Below are 27,384 nucleotides of genomic sequence, written 5' to 3'. Positions count from 1 at the left end.
GGTTAGTATACACTGCAAAGATTGTGCTGTCATGCGTCTGCAATGCATGGGTCATTACCCACTGGTGCTGTGATTACTGGATGAATCGGCCATCTAACTGTATTATGTCTTTCTTTTTTGTCTTTAGCCTCCTCGTTCAGCCCATCCTGTAGTGCAGTTTTCCTGCGTCGACTGTGAGCCTATGGTTATCGACAAGCTGCCTTTTGACAAATACGAGCTGGAGCCATCACCACTAATGCAGTTCATTTTGGAAAGGAAATCTCCTCACATGTGCTGGCAGGTGAGACACCTTTTTTACTATTTTAAGGGTGCAGTATGTAATATTCAGAAACACTTGTTATTAATGACACTTGTGGCCGTTAAGTGAACTGCAGCCAGCTACCTGTTGCTCATGCTTGTGCTCCACAGGGATGTGAGCGAGCGGGCATCGGCCAAAACAATAACGTAACGTACAAAGAGACTGAACGTGATTCACTGTCATCATGCTGACAGATGAGGTAGCATAATTAAAATTACACAGTTCTGATTGTTTTACTACAAACTTTGAGACTAAACTAAAACTACTTATCAGCTAACATAGCATACTGATACACACATACAGCTACATACTACCGAACTATACCAGACAGTTTACTGTTGCACTGCACTGTTATGTTGCACTATTGTATGTTTTGTACGTCATATGTTGTAATACGATCAAGAAACCAGCGTATTTATCCTGTATACCTGACTTTTAGTATCAAGAGAAGATCATTGAAATTATTTGAAAGTTATGAAGCAAGGTAGCTTGCAATTCGTCAGCATTAGCAGGCAAAATCAAGTTAGCTAAAATTACACAGATCAATCCTTATGGCAGTATATTTCACATGCTTTGCAGTTATGTAAGCTTACCTGTCTAATAAGAAGAATGCCAATTCAGGGTCGGTTTTGATCCCCAAAACCAAACAAAGGTCCCTCCAGGAATCAAACACCCTGCCGATGTTCACTCTACTTTTCACTCGACCATGATCATGTTCCCGCTTAGCCAGATGGGATTCAGTAGATAAATGTTTTTTTGTGTGTGTGTGTTTTGGCTTACTCGGTTTGTGTAGTAGTCGGTGTTGTGCTGGGAGCCGGATGGTTGCTGGATTCCATCTCTAAAATAACGTTACCTAGTGTTGCAGACTGTTGTCGCTGTTGAATAGCCGAAGAGAAGCACTGAGGCAAGGCTGTCAGGAGCGCGCATAAACGTCACATCCTTTGGATTTTCCCGGCAAAAGCGGCCCGCTCCCTTTGCATGAAAATCAGTCTACAGGCTTTAATAGGCAACCTAGGAAATCGGGGAAGGGATCAACACATATACAACATGATACACATATACAACACAGTTTTATAATGAAAGATGTCATGAAAGAGTAGGAAGAAACTGTGGGTGTTTAGTATTGTCCAACCGATTTATCGGTCACTGGTGTCATAACGTAGTTTGTCCAGCAGAGCGCGCTCCGGGTGCGGGTTTTTGGGTGGACGGTGAGGACAGTGACAATTGGCAAACAGCAGGGCTGTGAATGGACAGGAGATGGTAGAGGGAAGTGACAGATCAGGAAGTGAGCTAGGAGGAATGGAAGTAGGTGGCGGGAATGATGAAGGGTGGAATAATGTACAGAAAATTAACGATAGACGAAAGCGTTAAAAACAAAGGCAGCAAAATGCAAGTTCTCATTTGGAAGAAACTGATAATGAGCAAAACATAGTAGTAACAGGAGAACGAAATGATGAATACAAAGTAATCATTAAACTGGTTCAAGAAGGTGCCTCATTTGATGAGTGGAACCCAATTCAGCTAACTAAAGCAATAAACAAACTGATGGATGAGGTTAAGAGTGCAAGAGTTTTGCGTAATGGATCACTATTGATTCTTTGCAAGGACAGTAATCAACAAGGAAAGGCTATTAAATTAAACTAGAGAGGTACTAGGTAAAACAGTATTCAAAATACAGAAAGTGCAATGGACTTAACATTAGTATCAAATGAACTTGCGGGTGTTACAACATGGGAGGTGTTTAGTAAGTCTCCAATGGGCAGCGATCATTATCCTATAAGAATCAAGGTTGGAATAGAAGTACAACAAAAAGAGGAGATAAAGATATCAAGATGGAAATTAGACAAAGCCAATTGGGAAACCTTTCAAGCACTGAGTAAGGACAGATGTGAACATTTACTTAGAGAAGATACAGTTGTGCTCAAAAGTTTGCATACCCTGGCAGAAATTGTGAACTTTTGGCACTGATTTTGAAAATAGGAACTGTCTTTTATTTAAGGATAGTGATCATATGAGGCCATTTATTATCACATAGTTGTTTGGCTCCTTTTTAAATCATAATGGTAACAGAAATCACCCAAATGGCCCTGATCAAAAGTTTGTGTGTGTGTCACCTTGTGTGTCTGTAACAAGGCCAAACATTCAAGGGTATGTAAACTTTTGATCAGGGCCATTTGGGTGATTTCTGTTATCATTATGATTTAAAAAGGAGCCAAACAACTATGTGATGATAAATGGCTTCATATGATCACTATCCTTAAATAAAAGACATGATCAGTCATATTTTCAAAATCAATGCCAAAATTTCACAATTTCTGCCAGGGTATGCAAACTTTTGAGCACAACTGTATGTCAAATGGAAATGAATTCAATAAAAAATTGGTTGCAGTCATTATACAGTCAGCAGAGGAAACAATACCAAAGGTATCAGGGAACAGAGGTAAAAAGAGTGTACCATGGTGGGATGAAATTTGTAGGCAAGCTGTAAAAAGAAGGAACAGGGCATTTAGACAGTTAAAGAAACATCATTCTTTAGAAACATTAATTCAGTACAAAAGATCACAGGCAGTAGTTCGGAAGACTATAAGAACAACTAAACGTGCATTCTGGAGGCAATATTGTAATAGGATAGGGAGAGAGAGACAGCTGTCGGACATATGGGGAATGATCAGAAGAATGAGTGGGATTAAGAGAAACAATACAATACCAGTGTTGCTAAGTAGCAACATATTAGCTATAAGTAATATAGAAAAAGCAGAGCTTTTGGCAGAAACATTAGTGAAAATTCACAGTTCAGAAAATGTATCAGTAAGAGCTAGGCAGTGTAGGGACAATACTCTAGCACAGAATCCAGGTGTAAATGTAAGGAAAACTACATCAAGAGAAAGCTTAGACTTACCTTTTTGTTTGTTTGAATTAAAAAGGGCCATTTTAAATACAGTCATCACCAGTCATCACCAGGAAAAGATGACATTTGTTACAGTATGTTAGCGCATATGGAAGACAGCGCACTCCTTGCAGTATTAAAGTTGTTTAATGAAGTTTGGGACACAGGGGAAATTCCAGTGGCATGGAAACAGTCAATCATAGTGCCAATTTTGAAACCTGGGAAAGACCCATCAGACCCCTCAAACTACAGACCAATAGCACTTTTACATCACAATTAGGGAAAACTATGGAGAGAATGGTAACTGAGAGAATAACATATTTTCTAGAGAGTAGAGACCTTTTCTCTCCTTTTTAAAGTGGTTTTCGCAAAGGTAGGAATACAATGGACCCTATCCTAAGCTTAGAGACTGAAATTAGGAAAGCCCAAACAAATAACGAAATAGTGGTAGCAGTCTTTTTCGATGTAGAAAAAGCATACGATATGTTGTGGAAGGAAGGACTGCTTATCAAATTAAGTAAGTTAGGTGTGGGTGGCAGGTTATATAACTGGGTGCTGGACTTCTTGTTTGGCAGGACAATAGAGGTAAGGGTAGGTACGGAATACTCAAAAGTATATCAAGTAGAGAATGGAACCCCACAGGGCAGTGTTTGCAGTCCAGTGCTGTTTAACATCATGATTAATGATATTTTTGAGCAAGTTGATAAAGGTATAGGGAAATCGCTGTATGCAGATGACGGGGCTTTATGGATAAGGGGGCGGAATCTAAAATATATAGAGAAGAAAATGCAGACTGCAATTGAGAGGGTGGAACAGTGGGCAAATAAATGGGCTTTTAAGTTATCTATAGCAAAGATGCAAGTGATAAGGCAGTATCCTTTAAATTTTATGGTCAAACACTTGAACAGGTCAATGTGATCGGGGGTATTGATTCTCGGGGTATTGTTAGATGAAAAGCTGACCTGGAAGCACCACATTGATAAAGTAAAGGACAAGTGTAAAAAGGTCACTAATCTATTAAGGTGCCTGTCAGGACAAGACTGAGGAGCAACCAGAGCATCATTGTTGAATATATACCAGGCCATTATGAGAGCTACATTAGACTATGGATGTATAGACTATTTGTCAGCAGCAGAAAGTCACTTTAATACGCTGGATATGGAGCAGGCACAAGGACTAAGAATATGCAGTGGAGCATTTAAAACATCTCCAGTAGCTGCTATACAAGTTGAAATGGGGGAAATGCCATTACGGATAAGAAGAGTGAAAACTATGCTGGCATACTGGATTAATCTGAAGGGACATAATAGCTCACACCCTACAAAGAACATCCTGGAGGACTGTTGGGAGCATAATAAAACCAATTTTAGAAGCTTTGGATGGATAGGAAATATAAAAGCAGAAAACGAAGGTTTGTGTAACATTCAGTACAGTCCGACATTTCCATCCTCAGTTATTCCTTCCTGGTTATTTGTGATGCCATCAATAGATTTAAATATACAGCAACAGCTGAGGAGTAAATCCAAACAGGTACCTGCTGGGAGGGTAGCACAAAATTACATTGAACAGCACTTTGTAGATAAGCTGATATTATTTACAGATGGCTCAAAAGACCCAGAGACTGGACGTAGAGGAGCGGCAGTTTTCATCCCACAGTACGAGGTAGCTATTAAAAGAACTACAGATCATCTATCAGTATATGCTGTTGAGCTTGTAGCTATTTTAATAGCTTTGCATTGGTTAGAAGAAAACAACATTAATAATGCTCTAATTGCATCTGATAGTTGGGCAGCACTCACAAGCATTAGATCCATGAAATCATGGAGACAAGATCTTCTATTTGAAATTCATCATTTAATATACAAACTACACAATAAGGGTCTGACAGTTTGCTTTGCTTGGGTTCCTGCTCATGTAGGAGTAGAAGGAAATGAGGTTGTTGACAAACTAGCCAGGCAATCACTCAAATTGCAAACAGGTAACATGACAATTCCACTGAGTACAGCTGAGGGCAAAACAATTATAAAGAGTCAAGTGGGGAAAATATGGCAAAAGTACTGGGACATAAACAATACAGGCAGACATCTCTATAATATACAGAATCATGTTGGTATGGGAAGGAGGCTGGGCAGGAACCGAAGGGAAGAGGCAGTCATAACCCGTCTCAGGATTGGACATACTGGACTTAATCAGACACTTCATAAAATAGGTAAACACCCAACTGGTAGACGTGTACACTGTGGTCACCCTGATTCTGTTCAGCATATGCTATTGGAATGTAGGGGATATGAGGAGGAAAGGAAAGAACTAATATCAGTAAAAAAATCTAAGCTAAATGTCATTATAGGAAACCTCCTGGCAGAGGCATCATGGGGAATATACAGTTACCTAATTGAGTATCTTAAGGAAACAGGGCTAATAGACAGAATTTTTTTTTTTTGTTTTGTTTTGTTTTGTTTTTTCTCTCTTTTTCTGCTAATCTACTGTTCCACACTCCAGTCCGGTAGGTGGCAGTAATGAACCTTCAAGCTGGTTTGCCAACCGCCAATCAAACCAAAAGAAGAAGAAGAGCGCGCTCCGACTCCACTGTTTACAGAGCTGACTCTGAGCTGACGGTGGTTCTGCAGACAGTGTGGAGTTAAGTGGTGTCTTCACGGTAAGTTGTTAACTAGTTTGTGAAATACATACTGGAAAATTATTAAACAATGACCCCATCATTTTCCCTTTTCAGTATAACTAATATAACGTTAACCCTGTCCCTGACAACCATGTCACTCATGTTTATCACATCTGTTTGCTATGTTAGCCAGCTATAGTTTGTCACAGCATCTTTTTGCAGCTCAGCAGACAATGGTGCGGTGGTGGATTGTGTCTGGTGAGTGTTGATTTCACGCTACGTTGTTACCTAGTTGGTGAGACACAATGCTGGAAAGTAAATAAAGTCCATCTTTTGCTCTCCGTGACAACGAGCTTATAGCTAACTAGCTAACCATGTAACTACCTTCATAGCTTGTCAGCTGAGTGGAAGCTAATGTGTAAACATGTATTCACCAAAACTGTTTATTTAGCTATTTATTTTATTTGAATTTATTCTTTATTTAAATGGTCAGCCATTGACTGATACTGAACATACAGTACTGATGTTTATTTAGCTATTTATTGTATTTTTATTTATTCTTTATTTTCTCAGTGTTCATTTCTAGAATTGATTGACAATGTATAATAATAGTCAAATATTCTTTGATAAAAAATATTTGTGGAAGAAAACAGCCTTCTGAGTACCTTTGCATAGTCATATCAGTGCAAAGTCTGTGAACAATCCACATAGAAAAGGTCTGTTTTCACTCCAGCTCAAAAATGAACTATATCGGCCACCAATTTTCCCCCTCTAAAATCGGTATTGGTCTCAAAAATCCCATATAGGTTGGACTCTAATATTCATATTCAAAACTGATTCTGTGGACTTACATTACCTAAACTAAATTTACACATTTGTAGCTGAAAGTGTCTTACAATCATTATTTAAATTTTTCTCATGTACACTTGTTAAATTGTCTCTTAATCACCTTTGAAATCTCTTTCAAACAGACAGATGAAAATGTCTTTCATTAACTACTGTAGTTCTCATAACGATCTAACAAGATGTTCAGATGATATTGTCACAATGTCTCACGTCCTCTCGATAAGTTCTGTAAGAGCCAGTTTCATATGTTGATGAAAGACGATTTCACTGGAAAAGGAAGCCGTGTCCTCAGTTCCTGTTTAATGTGCAGGGGGTCGAAGTTTGCTGATTAACTGCTCCACGTTAGCCCTGCTGGGCTACCATTATACCCTAGCAATCACCCAAAACACCCTAGCAACCACCCAGAACACTGTAGCAACTGCCTAGCAACCTCCTAATGACCACACAGAGCACCTTTGCAACAACCAAGCAATGCACTAGTGACCACCCATAACACCCTAGCAACTACCTAGAACTGCCCTGGCAACCACCCAGAACACCCTCAAAACTGTTTACAATGCCCTAGCAACTGTCTAGCAATGCCCTAGCAACCACCCAGAACATCCGAGCAACTGCCTAGCATTCACTTAGCAACACCCTAGCACTCCTATCAACCACAGAACTTCGCAGAGACATGGGGGTGGGCTCTTTTGACCTGGGGCAGTGTACTGTACTTGCTATAGTGTTCTGGGTGGTCACTAGGACGTTGCTAGTTGGATGCTAGGGTGTTATGTGTGGTCAGTAGGGGGTTGTTAGGGTGTTCTGGGTGGTAGCTAGGTGGTTACTAGGGTGTTGGTTTGGTCGCTAGGAAGTTACTAGGCAGTTGCTAGGGGGTTCTGGGTGGTCGCTAGGGTATTGCTAGGTGGTCATGAGGTGGTTGCCATGGTGTGCTGGGTGATTGCAAGGGTGTTAGGGTATCCCAGAAGGTGCTAACAGGGAGCTGATAATCAGCTAATACCTGACCCCCAGCACCACATGCACAGATTCAACAGGAAGCAAGGACATGGCTTTCTTTTCCAGTGAAATAGTCTCTCATCAACACGTGAAACTGGCTCTTACAGAACTTATTGAGAGGATGTGAGACATTGTGACAATATGATCTGAACATCTTGTTAGATTGGTATGAGCACTACAGTAATTAATGCTAGACATTTTCATCTATCTGTTTGAAAGAGATTTCAAAGGTGATTGAGAGACAATCACTAGTGTTTACATGAAGCTTTTCAATAATGCATATGAATGAATTTACTTGCGTTTGTTTCAATATATTAATTTCAGTAGCGCATGCAAGAAGCTTTTCAATAATACATATAAATAAATTTCACTGATATTTATATCAATGTATTTATTTCACTAGTGTTTGTAAGAGGCTTTTCAACAATTATGGCCTACACGGCTCCTCATACTAATTTCACAACAGGCTTCTGAGGGACTGAATGCAATAAGAATTGTTTTCCAAAATTATCCATTCTTTTTTTCTTCAAAGTTATTAAAAGAATCGCTAAAAGAGCCATTAAAGGAACCAGAATCATTAAGTGGAATCAGAACTAGAATTAATAAATGAAGTTCCAGAGGTAAGTTTGGGAGGAGCTTGTCCATCTAGGCCTGCCAATCATATCCCAAGGTTATATAAGCATCTGTGTGAAAAGGTTCTTAATTCAGGGCAATGGAGGTGCCAGGAGATAACGAAGCAGGTCCAAGGTCAGGTTTTTTAATTTGCAGTAGTTTCACACTAACGACGGTAACCGTTGTTACAAACATGAAGGAAATAAACCTTGCACACTCTCAGACGCACTGTCCGTTATGCTTTCAGGTCACTCTCTATCTCCTCTCTGACGCTCTGGTGTGCCTTTTAGGTCTCCCTCTGCCATCACTGTAATGACATTCCATCATAGGCTCGTCATCTGACTCATAATTATCTCTTACCGCTCTCCCTCTCCCGCAGACCGATACATGACCATGCCTCCCATGCCACAGTCTGCTTCCCTCGCTCTGGTGACGTTTCTTCCGGCATCCCTCTACCCCCACATCTCCACCTTTATATTTCATAACGCCTATACCAGTTATTTCAAAATTGTCTTTTTATTTCTTGCCTTAGTTCTGTGCTCAAGCCCCTCTGTTATGACAGTGCACCAAATCAGTTTAACTTAATGCGATCTAGGACTATATGAACCAGTGAACTTGTGAAATTCCTAATGATTCCCATCCCTACTGGCTATATACTTTTACCATATCAATAATAGAAACCATTAAAATACTGTACCATTATTTGCATCAATGGACATTAGTTTAATGTTGAAATATGCTCCATGATTCCATAGACTCCTTGCACAGTATTCCAGTGGGGCAGATGGGAAATTATCAGGAGTATCTGAAGATGATGCCATCACCTCTGCATGAGATAGATCCGGATCAGCCCAAATGACTGTACACATTCGGCAACCCATTCAAACAGGTCAAGAAGGTGCCTGCATGTCAAACATATTGCTAATAAAATATCCATTAAAGGCAGTGTTTCTCACACATAAATAGCATTTGAAGGAGGTCACAGTATTACTTACTGAGTTTTACCGTGGCAACACATCATCAGTTAGAAAGTGCCTAAAATATTTGTATTTTTCTTATTGTTCAACAACAAGGAATGATGATAGATGAAGCAGATGAGTTTGTAACAGGCCCACAAAATAAGAAGCGGGGGAACACAGGTGATCCAATCTCGGGCACTGCCCTGAAGAGGCAGAGGAGCATGCCAGCCCCAAACACCTCCAATAATAACCAATCATGTACTGGGCAAGGGCCCTTTAGGTACACAGAGTCAGCAAGGAATCATTAAACCCATCCCACTCCACAAAGGTAAAGTCCTCTAAACCAAGGCCTACTGAATCTTGGGCTTCGTTCGGAATGGAATTCTAGCTTTCTGCATACTGAATACTGCACAATATACACTGTATTCAATTAAAACAATTAAAACAATTAAAAATAGAAATTTAAGCACTAGGTATTATTCCATGATAAATATTGTGACATGACCTCATCACATTGCATGTAAGTGGTGTCGGGTTATCTGGTTAAAATAGCTGTTTTCCATTCTTTATTGAATTTCGTAAAAAAAAAAAAAAAGGGACAATGATTTTAAGCAGTAGTATCTCATCATATGTTTCCCCTACAGGAATTGAGGGGAACAGTGTAGTGGCCACAGAAAGTAATGGAGAGCAAGTGCCGGGTGGGGAGCCTGGAGATGGGTGGCCCGGAGTAGTAGATGGAGTAGAAGGACCTGCACCCCCGGACAAGAGGGAAGAGGATGGGGCACCAGACGGTGAGGAAGAGAGAATAGGACTGGAGAACTATTTGGATGAAAGACCCTCCTTGAGTGTCTCATTATAATTACAGTACAGATTAATTATAATACCAAATTATTACTTCAACCCATTCATTTCTGTATTGTCTTGGTTTAAATTGAGTGCACTTGTGCTTTGAAAGAGGGCATACATTATGGCAATTAATAAAGTTCAAATCTGTTGCATATTCTTTGTGTAGATTATGAGACTATATTCAGGTTACTGGAGTAGGTAAAGGGACCTGCATCAGTGCAGAGATACTTTATTCATCATGCCATCAAAAAGGAAGCCAGGTAAGAGCTCTCTTCACTCAACATCCCTTTCATGATCCTCTCTCAGAGGACGTCAGCATGTGATCTTTGAACACACAATCATGCATCTGACATTTGTAAATTTGTGGTGAGTTGACACCACAAATGTAGGTTAGTCTTCCATCAAAAGCACTTAAATGGTGATATGCACACCACTCAACTTTTTTTTTTTTCTGTATTTTTTTCTTGTTTTCCAGTAAAATATCAAAACATCCTATAAAAAAGATACATATGCTTAAGCAAAACAGTGTGAGATCATAAAACTTGTTTTCAGCGAAAATGTCTTGAATTAAGTTTTACCTCATTGGCAAATTGTTTTACCTTGTTTAAACCATAAATTTAGCAACATTTTGTTAGATTTATCGTAAAACAAGAACAGGGTTCCCACGCAAATTATTATTTGTCCTGGAAAATATTTTAATATAATAGAACTGTTTGACTGTGTTGCTAACAAGGTTTTTGTTACATGTACAAAAACATGGTAATGATCGAGACTCGGAATAGGAGTCAAATACACACATTCATCTCGATTTGTCACTGCAGGTGGTTGTGCATTGTGAAACAACGTCAGTGGTTAACTGTCATGAAAAAGTCCCTGACACATACTTTCACTGCTCATCTGCTGTCATCTCAGCTTTTCTCAGAAGAAATAGTCTATGTATTGATACAGTACAAAATAAGATTTTCATTCCAACATTGCTGTTGTTAACCAAAAAAACATTTGAATTATAACTTTAGACAACAATGACGGTCAGACCACCGATTTTTTTGAAAACAAATTCACAACCTGAGATGGTAGCATGGTGATTCAGCATTTGTACTTCGGGATGTGAATTCATTTTCAATAATTCAACGATTGGAGTCTGCTTATACCATGGTTACCACATGTAGTATGCAGTTAACATGGACGGAATCTAGTCATAAAAACAGCATTAGCTATAAAAAGCAGAATATCACGGAATATTACATATTTGGAAATAAATTAGTGTTTTATTGCACAATTAATCAAATTAAAATTGCGATATGTCCTAGTGTGATAATTAAACTGCAAAAGTCTGTGATTCAATTGAATAAATATATAATCTGCAAGTGATGTGCACTTAAAAATGAATGTGTGCGCCGGCCACTCATACGCTGAAAACACCTCCTCATGATCATCACATGCGCTCTTGTGTGTGTGTGTGTGAGATGACAGAGAGTAGAGCACTCTGAAGTTTGCTGCACAAACTGTTCTAAGCCATTCTAATTGTAGATTCCTCCAGAGGAACACATAGGAATAATAATAATAAAAAAAAGAAGAAAAATTGCGAATAACCAATAGTTCATAAAAGCAACTAACAGCACCAATTTATTGGTAAAACTGATATATCGGTCTACCTCTAAGGATGCATAGATATTTTTACAGGAAAATAGCACAGAAATACTGATTAAGAAATAATCTTTTAAAGTGTACCTACAATCTATTACATTTCTTTATTTGTATTCACCAATACCATTAGAAGAAGTAGAGAAATGTTGTGCAATTGTCAAAGACAATTGTCTTGGAAAAGTTGCTAAAGCTGTCTCTTTCACTCTTTCAGGTTTAAGAAGCATGTGCTGATCCAGAAACTTGAGACTGCTCTTGAGGAGATAGAAGACAGACAGCTGCTGCCTGCACAGCTCAACAGCATCCACAGCAGATAGTGAACCATCACAGCTTACTGCTGAGAAGCACAAGAACACGAAGCGACAGGGCACGGCAGCTGAGCACACAGGTTTGAGACCATCAGTCTCAGTGCTGTGCTTTAAAAAAAAAAAAAAAAACGTAGTGAGAGAATGAGTAAGTACGGGAGGATGGAGGAAATGTGGAGGCCGGTCTGGCCACGCTCTGCTCCAGACTTTCCCAGTTACCTGAATTGTGTCATAACTCTGAAGAGTGCTCACAAAAGAATGTTCCAGGTTCAACAGGGATTTACTGTCAATCTGAAAGTGATGGCCTAAAAGTGACCATCATTTAACCACGAATAAGCACACTCCAGAAACACCAAGCCTCTTCCACTGTGTAATGTTACAAGGTTATTCAAGGCAGAAGTCAATATCTGTCACATTTAGCAGTTGCTGTATGTCTGTAGAGTAACTGTGTCCACTGTTTTTTCATTAATGGATAGTTCAAAACAGAAGTAAGTATGGAAGATCTACTGTATTTTGGATTTGTCTTTGCATGAAATGCCCACAAACCCATTAGGTTAACAATATAGTATGACCTTCAAATCAGTCTGGATTGGGTGTTGTAGACCTCTTAAGAGGAATAACCCTACAGTATGCCAAGCTCAATTTTACTCCAAAACTGTGGAAAACACTTACATGCAGTTCAGACTGTCTTTACAGTAAATATAGACAGTATCATGCAGATCCTCAAGAACAAAAATGGACCTTGGGGATTCAGTATGAAATCTATGTAGCTGACCTGTTCCTATATTTGTGGTGATATATAATGTCACATAGATTAGTATCATTCAGATACATTTTTTTAACATGCAATGTTCTATAAGCAAGTGTCCAATGAAAAAGTCACATCCACCCTGTCCAAATGCAGCTGGATCATCACATAAATGGGAAATGGCAAGAATTGTTTGAAAACCTTGACCAACAGGTCCAGTTTTGATTCTGTACAATATGTGGTCATGTGATGTTTCAACATCTTCTGCTCATCTGGAGAGCAGTTGCAAGACTCTTTAGTTTCATTTCACAGACAAACGTTACATTAGTGGCCCCATTTTTTGTTTGTTTTGTTAATTGAAAAAAAAAATGAAAAAAGATGTATACGACTATTAATGTTCATAAATAATATAGATTATTCTTGGATGGTATTTCTACAAGAAAATAATATTTTAAGAATTGTAAATGTACAACATTTTTAAACTGATATTATATAGACAAAATTTTATGATTTTTGTATGAAAATGAAAAATTAAACATTACTAAGGAAAATGTGTGTGTTGTGCATACTGTATTTACAGAGAACTGCGTTGATCATTTATGATTTTGTACATGTATGATTCTCAAAAGAAGTTGAGAGTTTACTTTTGGTTTTGCACAGCACGCACTGACATTAGATTTAAAAATGAAAAATGCTTAGCACAGATGGTCTGCTTTAATTTACAAAACCTTCTGTTCATACTGGACAAATGGCTTCCAAATTACTGCAGTTTATACAGTTGAAGTCAGAAGTTTACATACACTTAGGTCACTTAGGTTTACATCACTTAAGTCATTAAAACTAATTTTTTAACCACTCCACAGATTTCATATGAGCAAACTAGTTTTGGCAAGTCATTTTGGACATCTACTTCGTGTATGACACATGTAATTTTTCCAACAATTGTTTACAGACATAGTTTAACTTTTAATTGACTATATCACAATTCCAGTGGGTCAGAAGTTTACATTAACCAAGTTAAATGTACCTTGAAGTGGCTTGGAAAATTCCAGAAAATGACGTCAAGCCTTTAGGCAATTAGTCAATTAGCTTCTGATAGGCTAATTGGAGTCAATTGCAGGTGTACCTGTGGATGTATTTTAAGGCCTACCTTCAAACTCAGTGCCTCTTTGCTTGACATCATGGGAAAATCAAAAGAAATCAGACAAGACCACAGAATTTACTTTTTGACCTCCACAAGTCTAGTTCATCCTTGGGAGCACTTTCCAAATGCCTGAAGGTACCACGTTAATCTGTACAAACAATAGTATGCAAGTATAAGCACAATGGGACCACGCAGCCATCATACCACTAAGGAAGGAGACACATTCTGTCTTCTAGAGATGAATGTAGGTTGGTACTAAAAGTGCAAACCAATTCCAGAACAACAGCAAAGGACCATGTGAAAATGCTGGAGGAAACCGGTAGACAAGTATCTATATCCACAGTAAAACGAGTCTTATATCAGAATTGGAGTGGCCATCACAAAGCCCTGACCTCAATCCAATAGAAAAAGTGTGTGCAAGCAAGGAGGCCTACAAATGACTCTGTTACACCAGTTCTGTCTGGATGAATGGGCCAAAATTTCATTAACTTATTGTGAGAAGCTTGTGGAAGGCTACTCATTTTTTTTTTTTTTTTTTTTTTGAAGGCAGTGCTACCAAACACTAATAGTGTATATAAACTTCTGACCCACTGGGCATGTGATGAAAGAAATGTTGAAATTAATCATTCTCTCTACTATTATTCTGACATTTCACATTCTTAAAACAAAGTAGTAATCCTAACTGACCTAAGACCGGGAATGTTTTCTACTATTAAATGTCAGGAATGGTTAAAAACAGAATTTAAATGTATTTGGCATTTATTTAAAAGGTATATGTAAATTTCTGACTTCAACTGTATGTCATGTACTGTATAGGAATTACATTTTAAAATCTATGACTATGAAGCCTGTAACCTATGTACATTAACTCACATTAGCTATATTCCCTTGTGAAGCTCAAGAAGGATTCTATGCTCGTCACATTTGGTGCCTTCTGTTCTAGTGTAACGTTCCACATGTCTTGTCTCTGACATATTTTAGATGGATTAGTATAATTTTGTGTTTAGACTGTTTCAACTTCCCATTCTCTACTTACCATACATGGATAACAATAAGTAACCAAGTTGATGTCCCACACAAAAAAAATGTTCCAATGAGAACATTAAACGTTTAGAGCATGGCATAAGACTTCCTAGTCATTTGGCAGGTCTTGTAAAGAAGGTTAAATGAACATGATTAATCTTATATCTTCATGATATTCTCAGACAGAGAGAACACTCCAGTTTCAAAAACTATGTATACATCCTCTTTTAGAATAAAGGGGCAAACATGATTGGATATCATCCTAGTTACAAATTCCTCAATAAAATTTCAAAATTTATTAAGTTAAAAATAAGAAGTTGAGTCTCAACATGAAATAAAACAGAAAACATTGCCCCCCTCAAAGAACAAATGTACCATTCATGTATTCATGAGTGTTCACAGTATTAGAATTACTATTAATCTACTTCATCTATCTTGCCCATGTTCAGATGTTTTAATAATTTGAATTAGTTTCAAGATTATTTGCATAACGCTCAATTTTGCAGTTGAGTAGTCAGGTACTGTACACAATGTATGGTCCATAGTATTAACCTTAATTCGCAAGGGTGAAGGGAAGAACCTGTTGCAGTTAGGGTCAGCTGCGCAGCCAAAATTGAGGCAAAAACCATCATTGTACATGATAGGATTTGTGCCTTTTGTTCAACTGAAGGATGAAACCCCCTTTCTGTGAGCCCGTTGGAGGGCTATAGGTGTAACCTACAGACTTAAGACTCTGAAGCAATAAGTATTTACAAACATATCAGCTGGAAAAGGAGTTGGCACAGTCCATTGACATAATAGTAACCACAAGAAATGTATGTTTGTACAGCATATTCACATATACCTAAAGACAGGAAAATATGCTTATTTTCCCATTCCAACCGAGGAGCTAACAAATAAATCTAAGAAAAAAAAACAACAAAAAAAACCAAACAGGCAAGGCAGCTCACTGAAGGCCAGTCTCAGTGAAAATTTTCCAGCTTGCGTAACCGCAGGGGATTGGAGTGCAAGGCCTGGGCGCTTGGAGTGGCTTCTTGCTCTGGAGCACGGAAGAGTACTCTTCCTCGATGACTGAACATGTAGAAAGATGGGTGATTTCTCAATGTGTCAAATGTCCTGGTTCACACAAAAAAGTAGAGACATGCTAAATTCTGACAATCAAACTCCATGAGGACTAAAGGGCAAACATCATCAGTAGCATAGTATGGCAGGCACAGCCAGATGTTACTTTATGATCTTAGGGAATTGACCCTTCGCTAAGCCCCACCTAAAAAGCATTTCTGACCAATCCCATTTTAGATACTGTTGCTGTGCGCCATTTCTCTGACAAGCGCTTGCTTTTTCCAACTAGAGTCTGCGGGAGTAATGTGTGTTGGAGTAGTTTTAAAAGGGATATTATAGAAATTATCTATAATAAAAAATTAAAAAACATTGTTGCTGGGTCACTTGTAATAGTGACAAGAGGTGCCAAGAGAGCATACACGCAGTGTTTTTTCTTTCTTTTTTAAAAATCTTTAAATAAATCTCGAGAAAACCATGATATGGAATAAAGGGATAGTTCACCCAAAAATGAAAATTCTCTCATCATTTACTCACCCTCTTGCCATCCCAGACATGTATGACTTTTTGCAGAACACAATTGACTATTTTTAGAAGAATATTTCAGCTCTGTAGGTCCATACAATACAAGTGAATGGTGATCAGAACTTTGCTCCAAAAATCACATAAAGGAAACATAAAAGTAATCCATATGACTCCAGTGTTTAAATCCATATATCTTCACAAGCGACATAATAGGTGTGAGTGAGAAACAGATCAGAATTTAAGTCCTTTTTTACTCTAAATCTCCATTTTCACTTTCATACCTGAAAGTCACATGTGGTGCCTGTTTAGTTTCACTTTCACATCTGAAGTTAAAGTGGAGATTTAGAGTAAAAAAGGACTTAAATATTGCTCTGTTTCTCACCCACACCTATTATATCGCTTCTGAAGATATGGACTTAAACACTGGAATATGGATTACTTTTATGTTTCCTTTATGTGATTTTTGGAGCTATAAAGTTCTGGCCACCATTCACTTGCATCGTATGGACCTACAGAGCTGAAATATTCTTCTTAAAATCTTTGTTTGTGTTCTGCAGAAGAAAAAGTTTTACACATCTGGGCTGGCATGTGGGTTAGTAAATGATGAGAGAATTTTCATTTTTGGGTGAACTATCCAGTCCTCATTCACAAATGATATGTATAAAACCAGCAAGGACATCTACATTTGCTCCAAGGTAAATTAAAGCTAATAACTTAACGTTAATTAATTTAGGTATTGATTCAGGTCTTAGTAAAGGCGATAGTAAATAAAGAGTTCACAGCATCATAGTGAACGTGTTATGAGACGTTATGAGCAGTTCTGTTCACTTACACTAACGTTATCTGGTGTGTAATTGCCATCAAATGAAGCTTTTCAATTTTCAAATGACTGTGATAATCGTTTGCCTCAATTTTTATTCAGTCTCAACAGTTTTCTATCACATTATAGTGTAATTGGCCAATTTCTTTTACCAAAAAACATAAGATAACTATGCTTTACGTCACTCGTCATTCCAGCCCACATAAGAATATTGTCAGCTCCATTTATGAGAATATTTAGCCAAAAACCACACCATTCACGGCAATCTCCCATTTATTCCTATGAGGAGTTCTGCAAAGCTTGTCAGAGCGAGTAATGGTAGCGGAGCTTAGCGAAGGGTCAATTACATCTGCATGTGCTTACTTGTTTTTGAGCTCTGAGGAAGCGTCCATGTCTTTGAACTCGCCTGAGATGTGCACTATTCCGTAACACGTGACCACAAATGACAACAATGTCTGTAACACTATCTGAAAACACAAGACAAGAAATGCTGTATAAAGACAAATAATATATAAATACACATTATTGCTGTTGATTCAATATGTTCAGTCAATTGCAACTTACATCTATAGGTAATGTTTCATTTTCTTTTTCTGTCAGTCTCATGTACGATCGGTCTGGAAGAGAGAGAAAACATGGTCAATCTTCAGATTAAATACTTAACCATTAAACGCATTCCTCTGGGGTCAGATTCACGAAAATGTTTTAAGAAAAAAATTAAGAAAGTTCTTAAAGGGTACATATTATGCAAAATCCACTTTTTCCATTTTTTGGAACATAATTATGTGTCCCCAGTGTGTGTAGACACCCACTAAATATGGCAAAAGACCATCCCCGCGTTTCTTTTCTTTCCCCATCAAAAAAAAAAAAAAAAAAAAAAAAAAAAAGTGTCTACGAACGAGCCGTTCAGGTTTGCAGCCCCTTATGATGTCAAAAGGGGAAAGGTACCGGCCACGGCTGGCGAAGAGATCCGCCATAGTAGCTTAGATCTGCCTTCATTAAAACCTGAGCGAGCAGTGCACAGTCCGCCATATTCATCTCCTCGCTAGAGTCGCTTGTGCTAACTCGGACTGCTTAATCAACGATGGTCAACACAAGGCTGGATTTGCTTCAAAGCTAAGGATCAAGGATGGATCGATACCAACTCTCCGTGACCCAACTTCAGATTCGCAAGTTTCACACTTTATACTTTTTTAATGTTTGCAATTTGGCTTTCTGAATTTATTTGTTTGCACGTTGCGCGATAAATGCTTGTTGTGAAAACATTGTGCTTTGTGTAACATAGCAACTAGTCCCTAACTACCTTATTCCATAACAATGAAGCTGTATCTCTGTTTCGGTTACGATATAAACTGATTGGCGTCCTCCACAGTCCCGCTTGAGTGGTCATGCAATGAAGATTTAATGTGTAATTAAACCGGTCATTATTTCAAAAATGATTATGAAACGATAGTGGTATTTTCGACAACTATAGCTGTTTTTCATATTTCATAACTCACCTTTGTTATGCACAATACAGTAAGATGACTGACTTAGTGTGTTCTGTGTTATTTATAATTTTTTAACTGTTTAAAAAAACCGGGATATCCATGGCACCAGCAGGAAATGCACAGCCCACTTCCAGAAAGGGGTGAGGGGAGCAGCAGCTCCTTTGCATTTAAAGCTACAGACACTAAAACAGCCCGTTTGGAACAGGTCTACAAAACAGGAGAATAAAGGCATGGTAGAATAAACGATCTGTGAGGTATTTTGAGCTGAAACTTGACAGACACATTCTGGGGACACCTGAGACATATATTACATAGTGTAAAAAGGGGCATAATATGTCCCCTTTAAGATAAATAATAAGTTCATAAGAATATTCCACATGCAATTCTTGAAAAATTCTAACGTTCTCAAATATTTTCTTAACATCTAAATTTTTTCCTTAAGAATAAAAACAGGCTTTGACATTGTCTGATCAGCCTGCTCATGGGGTTGCCTTGTCTTGTTGCCTACAACAAATTCAATACTTCAACACTGGCAAATCGTAAGAATAAATCTATTACTTTAAGTAGCAAGCACCTTGCAATAATTTTTTTTGAACGTAAAGTGCGTGAGATGTGTTAGTTTAACTACATTAACCGTCATAGGAGAATTTACTTGCTGCTAACCATCTGATAACTTTTAATTTGACATGGAGGAAAAGAAAAGAAACAAACACTTCATTAGACAAGAGGTTCTTGTTAAGGAAAAAGTTCTCCTTGGGAAGCTTGATAATTATATCACGTCAGAAAATAAGAGGCGGGTAAATGGAAAAGGGTGGCGGAGGCTGTCTCCACTGTGCCCAACTCCGATAGAGATGTGGATGGGGGGGGGGGGGGGGGGGATTGGGGGGAAGAGTCTCAGCTTTCTAATGTTATAATTATAATGTTTCTATGAACTCTAAAGATCGTGGAGAGAGAGCGCTATATGCAACGCATCCGTTTGAATTAGAATGATTGGTCACCACATTAAGAAGCTTCAAATTTATTATAATTTTTATAATATTATATATTATAATTTTTTTTCACATTTTAGAATAATAGTAAAGTCATCAAAACTATGGAATAACAAATGGAACTATGGGAATTATGTTGTGACTAAACAAAATCCAAAATAAATCAAAACTGTGTTATATTTTAGCATCTTCATAGTAGTCACCCTTTGCCTAGATTTTGCAGAAATGTACTCTTGACATTTCTCAACCAACTTCTTGAGGTATCACCCTGGGATGCTTTTTAAACAGTATTGAAGGAGTTCTCATCTATGTTGGGCACTTATTGGCTGCTTTTCTTTATTATTTGGTCCAATTCATCAATTTCAAAAACTTTTTTTTTTTTTTTTATTACATTTTTGTTTTATAATGAAATAAATTAATATGTTGGCACAATTATATTTTTGTCTACAAAACTAATTTCAATCATTTAAGCATACGCCTTCAAGATCAAAATATTTTTAAGAACGTGAGAAACATTTCAGTCAAGTGTTTCAAAACTTTTGACTGGTAGTGTGTGTGTGTGTGTGTATATGTATATACAGTGCATCCGGAAAGTATTCACAGCGCTTCACTTTTTCCACATTTTGTTATATTAGAGCCTTATTCCAAAATGGATTAAATTCATTATTTCCTCAAAATTCTACAAACAATACCCTATAATGACAATGTGAAAGAAGTTTGAAATCTTTGCAAATTTATTAAAAATAAAAAACGAAAAAAATAAAAATAAAAATAAAATCACATAAGTATTCACAGCCTTTGCCATGGCACTCAAAATTGAGCTCAGTTTCCACTGATCATCCTTGAGATGTCTCTACAACTTGATTGGAGCCCACCTGTGGTAAATTCAGTTGATTGGACATGATTTGGAAAGGCACACACCTGTCTATATAAGGTCCCACAGTTAACAGTGCATGTCAGAGCACAAACCAAGCCATGAAGTCTGTAGACCTCCGAGACAGGACTGTATTGAGGCACAGATCTGAGGAAGGGTACAGAAAAATGTCTGCAGCATTGAAGGTCCCAATGAGCACAGTGGCCTCCATCATCCGTAAATGGAAGAAGTTTGGAACCACCAGGACTCTTCCTAGAGCTGGCCGCCTGGTCAAACTGGGCGATCGGGGGATAAGGACCTTAGTCAGGGAGGCGATCAAGAACCCGATGGTCACTCTGACAGAGCTCCAGCGTTTCTCTGTGGAGAGAAGAGAACCTTCCAGAAGAACAACCATCTCTGCAGCACTCCACCAATCAGGCCTGTATGGTAAAGTGGCCAGACGGAAGCCACTCCGCAGTAAAAGGCACATGACAGCCCGCCTGGAGTTTGCCAAAAGGCACCTGAAGGACTCTCAGACTATGAGAAACAAAGATTGAACTCTTTGGCCTGAATGGCAAGCGTCATGCCTGGAGGAAACCAGGCACCGCTCATCACCTGGCCAATACCATTCCTACAGTGAAGCATGGTGGTGGCAGAATCATGCTGTGGGGATGTTTTTCAGTGGCAGGAACTGGGAGACTAGTCAGGATCGAGGGAAAGATGAATGCAGCAATGTACAGAGACATCCTTGATGAAAACCTGCTCCAGAGCGCTCTGGACCTCAGACTGGGGCGAAGGTTCATCTTCCAACAGGACAATGACACTAAGCACACAGCCAAGATAACAAAGGAGTGACTCCGGGACAACTCTGTGAATGTCCTTGAATGGCCCAGACAGAGCCCAGACTTGAACCCGATTGAACATCTCTGGAGAGATCTGAAAATGGCTGTGCACCGACGCTCCCCATCCAACCTGACGGAGCTTGAGAGATCCTGCAAAGAAGAATGGGAGAAACTGCCCAAAAATAGGTGTGCCAAGCTTGTAGCATCATACTCAAAGACTTGAGGCTATAATTGGTGCCAAAGGTGCTTCAAGAAAGTATTGAGCAAAGGCTGTGAATACTTGTGTACATGTGATGATTTTTTTTTTTTCCGTTTTTTATTTTGAATAAATTTGCAAAGATTTCAAACAAACTTCTTTCACATTGTCATTATGGGGTATTGTTTGTAGAATTTTGAGGAAAATAATGAATTTAATCCATTTTGGAATAAGGCTGTAACATAACAAAATGTGGAAAAAGTGAAGCGCTGTGAATACTTTCCGGATGCACTGTGTGTGTGTATATATTTTTTTTTTCTTTTATAATTGCTTAAGTACCAAAGGTGTATAGGGTCATTGGAGACCCTAGGTATGTAGTAGTGTCGAATTGTTCTGTTTTTTGCGCTTCTTTAAATAATATTTGTGATTATTTCACATCCATATGTTTACTATCACATTATATATATATATTTCTTTATTACAAGACAAATTAGTACTAATACAAATTACAACAATATCATGTCGATTTCCTGTGCAACAATGGTGAATTATTAGTATCCCATATGCGAGTACACAAATATTATACATGCTATTTGTAAAGCTGTCGTTTCAGTAATTGACTTGATTTACATTTGACAGTGCTTTTTGACGAATAAGCGACATGGAAGTAAACTATAGCAAGTGTAACACATGAACAGAATTATTTGGCTATAGTCAATTTTGTATAATACTGAAATTGTTTAAGTTGCGCATCTATTTAGACTCAAAGTGCCTGAGAAAATACATACAGTGCTGTGAAAAATGTATTTGTCCCCATCCTGATTTCTTCTGTTTTTGTGTATATCTCATACTATATAGTTTCAAAAATTCGAACAAAATCTAACTTAAAACAAAGGCAATCTGAGTAAACAAAAAATACAGTTTTTAAATGATAATGTTATTTACTGAAGCAAAAAAGTCATCCAATACCAACTGGGCCTGTGTGGAAAAGTATTTGCCCCTTAGTTACTAAATCCCCAAATCTATGAAAATGCATTCATAATGGGGTTCAGCTGGACTAGACACATACAGGCCTGATTACTGCCAGCCCTGTTCAATCAAATCAACACTTAAATATAACTTTTTCAACAGCATGAAGTTGGCTAAAAGGTCTCACCCAGTAGCACACTATGCCAAGGTCGAAAGAAATTTCAGAAATAAGGAAAAAGGTGATTGAAATACATCAGTCTGGGAAGGGTTACAAAGCTATTTCAAAGGCTCTGGGACTCCAAAGAACCACAGTGAGCGCCATTATCTCCAAATGGAGAAAACTTAGCACAGTAGTGAACCTTCCCAGTAGTGGCCGACCTTCCAAAATTCCTCCAAGAGCACAGCGATGACACATCCAGGAAGTCACAAAAAAGCCAAGGTCAACATCCAAGGAACTGCAGGCCTCTCACATCAATAAAGATCACTGTTCATGACTCCACTATCAAAAAGACACTGTCCAAAATTGCCATCCATGGAAGAGTGGAGAGGCGAAAACCACTGCTAACCCAGAAGAACATTAATGGCACTTTTCCACTGCACATTATGGTTCGACTCGACTCTGCTTGCTTTACTTTTCTGAGCTTGCTTTTCCACTCCAGTTTAGTGCCGCCTCAACGTGGGTGGGATTATAGGCTGATCGTCAAAGTTGCGCCGCCTCTACTGCTGTGACATCTTAAACGTGACACAAACATTACTGACCATAAACAACAACACGACCACTAGCTGTTAGCTACTAGCTCATTGTGCTGCATAAAGCAGTTGTTGCATGGTGATTTTACACAAGTGTAACAGTTAAATTGGCCTGGTTGTTTTAGAAGCAAGCTTTCCAGTAGCTGGTCAACTAAATAAAGTGAAGCTTTCAAGCAGAATATAGAGTTAACGGAACAAAACGTACCATCCTCCATCGTGGACTCAAACAACGCCGTGGCCGAGTCCAGGGCACTCTCCCTCCCATTGCTCGCCAGTCTATTGCCATAGATAGCATCCATTTGGTCGAACCACTTCCACTTCTGTTTGAACCACTCCGACTTTTCCCTGCACTGTTGGTAGGTCCGGTGCGGCCAACAGCTGAGACAGTTCCTGAAAGACGTTTGTTTTGCGTCATTTCGTTCGTCGCTAACGAGAGGAACGTCTGCACCTTGCTTATTGACCATGGTGTGGTTTTGCGCACAGCCATTTCTTTTTACAAAAGTCGCGTGAACAAATTATATTGCTGTCGCTGTTGCTAACTTTAAAACTAGTGGGTTGATGTCCCGTGTCGCAAATCCAGTGACGCTGGTAGTGACGATTCTCTCTGAACAATCAGTGAGCTGCAGGGTTTTGACGTCACATTTAGTATCGGCTCGGCTCGCTTGGAACATCGACCGAGGTGGTACTAAAAAAAGTATCAGATACCAGGTACTATCCACAGTGGAAAACCCCCAAAAAGCGATCAGGTTCGAGCTGTACTGTGCAGTGGAAAAGCCCCATAAGGTTCGTCTGAATTTTGCCAAAACATACCTTGATGATCCACAAACATTTTGGGAGAATGTTCTGTGGAATGATGATTCAAAAGTGGAACTGTTTGGAAGACAGGTGTCCTGTTACATCTGGCATAAATCAAACACAGAATTCCACAAAAAGAACCTCATACCTATGGTCAAGCATGGTGGTGGTAGTGTGATGGTATGGGGATACATAAAATCCTAAAGAAGAACATCCGGTCATCAGTCCATGAGTTGAAGCTCAAGCGCAACTGAATTATGCAGCAAGACAATGATCCAAAGCATAGGAGTAAGTCCACCTCTAAATGGCTCAGAAGAAGCAAAATTAAAGTTTTGGAGTGGCCTAGTTAAAGTCCTGACTTGAACCCAATTCAGATGCTGTGGCAGGACCTTAAACGGGTAGTTCATGCTCAAACCCTCCAATGTGGCTGAACTAAAGCAGTTCTGCAAAGAAGAGTGGGCCAAAATTCCACCACAGCATTGTGAAAGACTGATCTCCAGTTATTAATAAAGCATTTGGTTTATAGGTCGACCGATATATCCGGTTTGCCAATTAATCGGCACAGATAACCCATAGTTCCAGAAATCTGTTATCGGCAAAAATCCACACCGATAGTTTTCCCCGTTGTGTCCAGTGCTGGAGCGGCTGGGAAGGGTCCGCTGTCGTTATACAGTATGTGAGTGGCCTCTAGAGGCAAAATAAAAAGTATCACTTCACTGATGCCTTGTGGTGTTTGTTCTGACACGTGAGACTACCCTCTGCATGGAGCGGAACACTTCAGAAGTAGATTTAAAACATCAACTACGAAAAAGTATGTATACAGTACACGTTGTCATATCATTATAAAGTAATTAATTTGTTGACTAGATGCTGCATTAGTAAAGAACAGCGGTATTTTTGCTGACAAGGCTGAAAGAATGCTAACTTTATAGCAAACCTCAAGCGGTTAGTACAATGTGACAAAAATACACGCAAGTCCTACCCAAATGTTTAAATGTCACGATTGTTACCATCTATTTGCATTAGTTTATATCCAGCTGGTCACGTTTATGCATTCATTAGCCAGCGAAGTTGCATATTTAAAGCTAGTGACACAAATTAATATCTTCATGAAGCCGAGAGAAACGTATAAACAAATCAGAAATGCATCTGATTTAAAAAAAATAAAAATAATTTCCTCTCTGTAATACGATGACTTCGATCGATCACATTCTTGTGCTAAAAAAGGCTAGACAGAGTGCAACAAATACAGTTTAACAGAAAGCAGGTGTCTCAATATGCTTTTAAAGTTCTTTTTAATTGGACACATCATCTAAAAAACAGCGCTCCTGCACGAGACGTTGAATAAACAAAAACAAAGGGAAACAAAGACGTTCGTCTAGCGCGCGTTTACATAGAAAAACTAATGGATGGTTGCAAAAGCATTCAGTGTGAAGAGCCCCTTAGAGTTGGTGGGGGTCTTTGGCAATTGCGTCTTGCTCTCTTATAAGCATTTCCAGATTAAGCAATGAGTTGTTTAAATGCTTTGTCAGGAAAGATGTTCAACTTGAAATGTTTGTCTCGAGATCCTCGCGTTCGGTTCCAGTCTGCTGTGTTCTGTCTGTTTGACCAAGTTCAGCCAAATACCACAGCTATCTGTTAATATTGCTACTCTACATACAACTGTACTGAATAAAAAACAATGTGGTATTTCTCTGTTATTATGAAGCTTGGGTCTGGAGTACTAGGAATCAGTGCAAGTGTAACACCATGTGAACTGTCTATTGAAGCACCAACACCCACCCACCCATTTTACTTTTGACTTAACATTTGAGAATATGGACAGACGAAAACTTTATTTTATGCACATTAGTTGAAAATGAAATACGCTTTTTTTTTTTTTTTAACAGCCAGGATAGGAACCTTCTATGCAATAATACAATGATGCTGAATGGTTTAGTATTTATTGCACCCTCATGTGGACTTGGGAAACAACGTCAATTTAAAAGTCAGCTGACTTTAAAATTCTAATATTAGTTCATATATATTAATATTTATATATTTATTTCATTTTAAAAAGTACAATACATTTTCACGGTTCAGTCAGTACTGTTTATTTTTGTAATAAAGTTTAACACTATTTTACTCTGAGTGTAATTTTCAGTATCAATTTTAAAAACTATCAGTTGATTAATCAGTTATCGGCAGGTACTGCCCAACCTGGTTATCTGGTAAAATCCACTATCGATCGACCTCTAGTTTGGTTGCAGGTGTTGCTGCTTAAGGTGGCACAGCCAGCTATTAGGTTTAAGGAGGAAGTTATTTTTTCACATGGGTGATATAGTTGTTGGATATATATATATATATATATATATATATATATATATATATATATATATATATGTTTACTCAGGTTGCCTTTGTTTTATCTTGTTTGAAGATCTAAAACAATTTAGTATGACAAATACACACAAATAAAAGAAATCAGGATATACAGGCAAATACTTTTTCACAGCACTAATCAGCTTTCGGCAGACAGCGATATATGAAGGTGCATCATTTGAAAAGGAAAAAAGCAATGGTCAGTGCTACATTTATTTAATGAACATTTCGTCCCTTAGTAGCTTAGCTTACATGCTAAAGAGAGTAAGTGTTAATATAATAATAAATAGGCTTTACAAAAACACTACGATAAAACTTGCATACACGCATGATACGATATTCAATCTACATTGATATTTCATCAGTGTCAGCCAGACTGACACTGTTAGTGATGAAATGGTAGAAAACAACTTAATTCACTGTGTTCTTTTGATTTAACGACTGTGACTCAAAATATAATGAGGTGCCTACCTAGACTGCATTTCTGGGCTATAACGCGCCCCAAAGTGCTGTCTAGGTAGGCAGATCACCAAGCTTTTAAGCCACAGCCACTGCGTCGACTGAAACTGAAATGCACGTTGAGCTCTGCAGAAAGGCCGCACTTAGCTTAGCCTGTATCGAAACAGCTACAGCTTTCCGAAAATCAACCCGCCAGTCTATTAGCTCCCGTTTCTGGATGAACAATACTTACGCTGTGCCGCTGAAAACGCTGCGTGTGCCAGGGCGAAAAGGCCTACACCAACAACACCTTTCCAGAAGGACGAGGCCATTTTACTCGAGAGCAACTGATCAAGGCGCGCACCGCCGCCGCAA

At 38.5% G+C, this 27,384-nt stretch overlaps 1 protein-coding gene and 1 long non-coding RNA gene across 2 annotated transcripts; one reads left to right on the top strand and one right to left on the bottom strand.

Moving 5' to 3' along the window:
• On the top strand, nt 1–12,052 carry LOC127418281 (uncharacterized). The gene is made up of 7 exons (XR_007893402.1): nt 1–280; nt 5,685–5,841; nt 9,009–9,151; nt 9,327–9,540; nt 9,857–10,003; nt 10,225–10,318; nt 11,917–12,052. It is a non-coding gene; the product is annotated as an uncharacterized LOC127418281 (long non-coding RNA).
• A 3,309-nt stretch (nt 12,053–15,361) lies between these two features.
• Nucleotides 15,362–27,384, bottom strand: LOC127418279 (ER membrane protein complex subunit 5). The gene is made up of 4 exons (XM_051658797.1): nt 27,263–27,384; nt 17,891–17,943; nt 17,690–17,793; nt 15,362–16,038 (listed from the first exon to the last, which is right to left on the bottom strand). The coding sequence occupies exons 1-4, from the start codon at nt 27,339–27,341 to the stop codon at nt 15,885–15,887; spliced, it is 390 nt and encodes a 129-aa protein (XP_051514757.1). The 5' UTR covers nt 27,342–27,384; the 3' UTR covers nt 15,362–15,884.

The sequence above is a fragment of the Myxocyprinus asiaticus genome, chromosome 27 (assembly GCF_019703515.2).
Source record: "Myxocyprinus asiaticus isolate MX2 ecotype Aquarium Trade chromosome 27, UBuf_Myxa_2, whole genome shotgun sequence".
Classification (NCBI taxonomy): Eukaryota; Metazoa; Chordata; class Actinopteri; order Cypriniformes; family Catostomidae; genus Myxocyprinus; species Myxocyprinus asiaticus.
Note: the sequence above shows the minus strand (reverse complement) of the source record. Positions and strands in the feature narration are given on the sequence as shown.